The sequence below is a fragment of the Monoraphidium neglectum genome, assembly GCF_000611645.1.
Source record: "Monoraphidium neglectum strain SAG 48.87 unplaced genomic scaffold scaffold05960, whole genome shotgun sequence".
Classification (NCBI taxonomy): Eukaryota; Viridiplantae; Chlorophyta; class Chlorophyceae; order Sphaeropleales; family Selenastraceae; genus Monoraphidium; species Monoraphidium neglectum.
Window position 1 is genome coordinate 1 of NW_014007673.1, and position 2,641 is coordinate 2,641.

The 2,641-nt window shown below is 66.3% G+C and overlaps 1 protein-coding gene across 1 annotated transcript; it reads right to left on the bottom strand.

Moving 5' to 3' along the window:
- Nucleotides 1–99: 99 nt before the first annotated feature.
- Nucleotides 100–2,360, bottom strand: MNEG_16081 (Ca2+ transporting ATPase, plasma membrane; the record flags this gene model as incomplete). The annotated part of the gene is made up of 5 exons (XM_014035448.1): nt 100–168; nt 348–896; nt 1,409–1,832; nt 2,093–2,151; nt 2,340–2,360. 5 exons carry the CDS (start codon nt 2,358–2,360, stop codon nt 100–102), a joined length of 1,122 nt encoding a protein of 373 aa, XP_013890902.1.
- Between the last annotated feature and the right edge of the window lie 281 nt (nt 2,361–2,641).

Genomic DNA, 2,641 nt, shown 5'->3' on the forward strand with positions numbered 1-2,641 from the left:
GTGGGGGTGGGGGGAGCGAAGGGGGTTGAGGAGGGACAAGGGCTTGACGGCGGGAAGCATTTCAGAGGCGCACGGGTGGCGTGGGCGCGGTCAGGTATATCAAGGCGGTGTGGCATGCACGGGGCGAACGGGTGCGTGATGACAGGCGCGAGCGGCCTCTGCTGGCGTCTGGACAACGGTGCGCCGCCCCTCGGTTTCCCGGCCCGGGCCCAGCCGCCCTTCCTCTCCACCTCCCGGCTAACAAGGGGGCACCCCGCCCCTTCCTTCACCATGCGCAAGGCCACCACCCCTCTGGTTCCTCCCCTGCTGCACGCAAGCGTCTGCACAAGCACGCGCGGCCCGCCCACCTGGCTGAAAATGAAGGCGTTGAACAGCAGGCTGTCCGCCCTCTTGAACTCCTCCTCGGTCTGCTTCTCATGCCGCGACTCCCAGAACTGCTCAACCGCGCGGTACTCGCTGTAAGCGGGGCAGCCGCCGCTGCCCAGCCCGCAAAGCGCCTCCTTCTCATTGCCCGGCACCGTGCCCGGCGCGAAGCTCGGCCCGCCCACGCCCGCGATCGCCGCCGCGCACGCCGCCGACGCGCGCGCGCCGGGGCCGCCGCAGGGCAGGTTGCAGGACGTCAGCGCGGCGCAGTACGCCGCCGCCTTGGGCCGGGAGAAGCCGAGGCCGTCGGCGGCGTCGGGCGCGGACAGCCGGTCGATGCAGTAGGTCGGGCTCGGCTCGAGGATGGGGCCGTTGGAAATGAGGGTGCAGGTGTCCGTGAGCCAGTACCGCGGCCAGGGGAGGACAGGCAACGCGTACATGAAGAAGAAGAGCCAGAAGAGCTGGTAGAAGCCCTGCACCAGGATGTGCTTCCACATCTTGCCGGTGATGAGCGGCTCCTCGCGGCCGTAGGGCTTTTGGGGGGGCAGGGGTGGGGGTGGGCACAAGGATGGGGCTGGGGCGAGGGGTCGCAGCGGGCGAGGATGTTTGGAGCGGGGGAGGCCGCTGGAGTTGGCGGCCTGGGCCTGGCGCCATGGGCGGGACGTCGGCTGGTCTGTGAACCATGCAAGCGCAGACACCCTTGCACTCACGGGTGCTCGCCGGGCTCGATCGTGCGAGTGGCCCCGCGTGCTCAGTTGCCATCACCCTCACCCCCTGCCGACATGCGCGGTCCTGCACACACGCACGCACTTCTGAACTCCCCACAGCGCACACGGTAACGCACGCTGTCACACCAACACGCATTCACCGGCACTCACACGGGCGCACACGCTCTCTCCCACCCAGCCACCTAGTCCACACACACGCACGCACGCACACACATGCACGCACGCACACACATGCACGCACGCACGCACACGCACACGCACACATGCGCGCACACACACACACGCACACACACACACACACACACACATTCACGCACCTTGTCGTTGAGCAGGTCTGGGTTGGGGTCCTCCGTGGCCAACGCAAGCGCACCCATGGTATCCATGATGAGGTTCACCCACAGCAGCTGCAGCACGTTCAAGGGGATGCGGCCGCCGGCCACCGCGCCCACAAAGGCGACCACCAGGGCCACGAAGTTCACGGTGAGCTGGAACTGCAGGAACTTGCGGATGGAATTGAACACGGAGCGTCCCCACAGAACAGACCTGTTCGTCGCGGGCGATGGGGTGAAGCGGAGGTGGCGGTGTCGATGAGCGGGGTTTGGCGGACGAATGGCGATGAGATGGCCAAGAGAGCCGGGCTCGCAGCCGTGCGCGGCGGCGCCGACGGGCGGCCAGGCCGCCGCCTCTGCGATGAGGGGCTGAGGCAGCCCGGCCTTGCTCTGCGGCGCCTTCTGCCTGGCTCTGCGCATGGCATGTGGGTCCGACGCCCGAGCCCCGAGTGTTCGTATGCCCCCCTGTCGCAGCCCTGGCTACCCCGTGAGCCAACATCATAAAAGTGGCTCCGATTGCTCCAATCTCATTCAAAGTGAACAGAGCAAGAATGACCATACTCATGTGAGCAATACTGCTATAAGCAATTACTTTTTTTAAGTCTACTTGACGTAAAGTTTGTGCCTCAGCCCCTGCGCCAGGACCCCAGGACCCCTTGCCTCCCCCCTCACTTGACGATGGAGCTGAAATTGTCATCCATGATCACAATATCAGCAGCCTCTTTGGCAACCTAGTGGATGAGCGAGGGGCGCCGCGTGCATGTAGACCATTGCGTTTGCAGGGACGCGACACCAGCAAGTAACCGGCGCACCCACAGCCGCCCACACCCACCGCAAAGGTACGACGACGGCACCCGCTGCAAAGCGCGCGCACCCCAGCATCAAAACAAGGGGGGAGGGGGCCAGCTCCGCCGCTCACCTCCGTCCCGGCGATGCCCATTGCGAGGCCGACGTCGCTCTCCTTGAGCGCGGGCGCGTCGTTGGTGCCGTCCCCGGTCACCGCCACCACCTCGCCCTGCTTCTTCAGGGCCGCCACCAGGGTGAGCTTGTCCTCCGGGGAGGAGCGCGCCAGCACCTGGAGAGAGGGGGCGAGGGGGAGGGAGAGATGGGTGGGGGTGGTGGGGGGTCGCAGTGCTGGTACGTGCGCACGCTGCCCCGCCCCCTTCTCTCTCTCTCTCTCTCTCTCTCTCTCTCTCTCTCCCTCTCTCTCTCTCTTCCCGT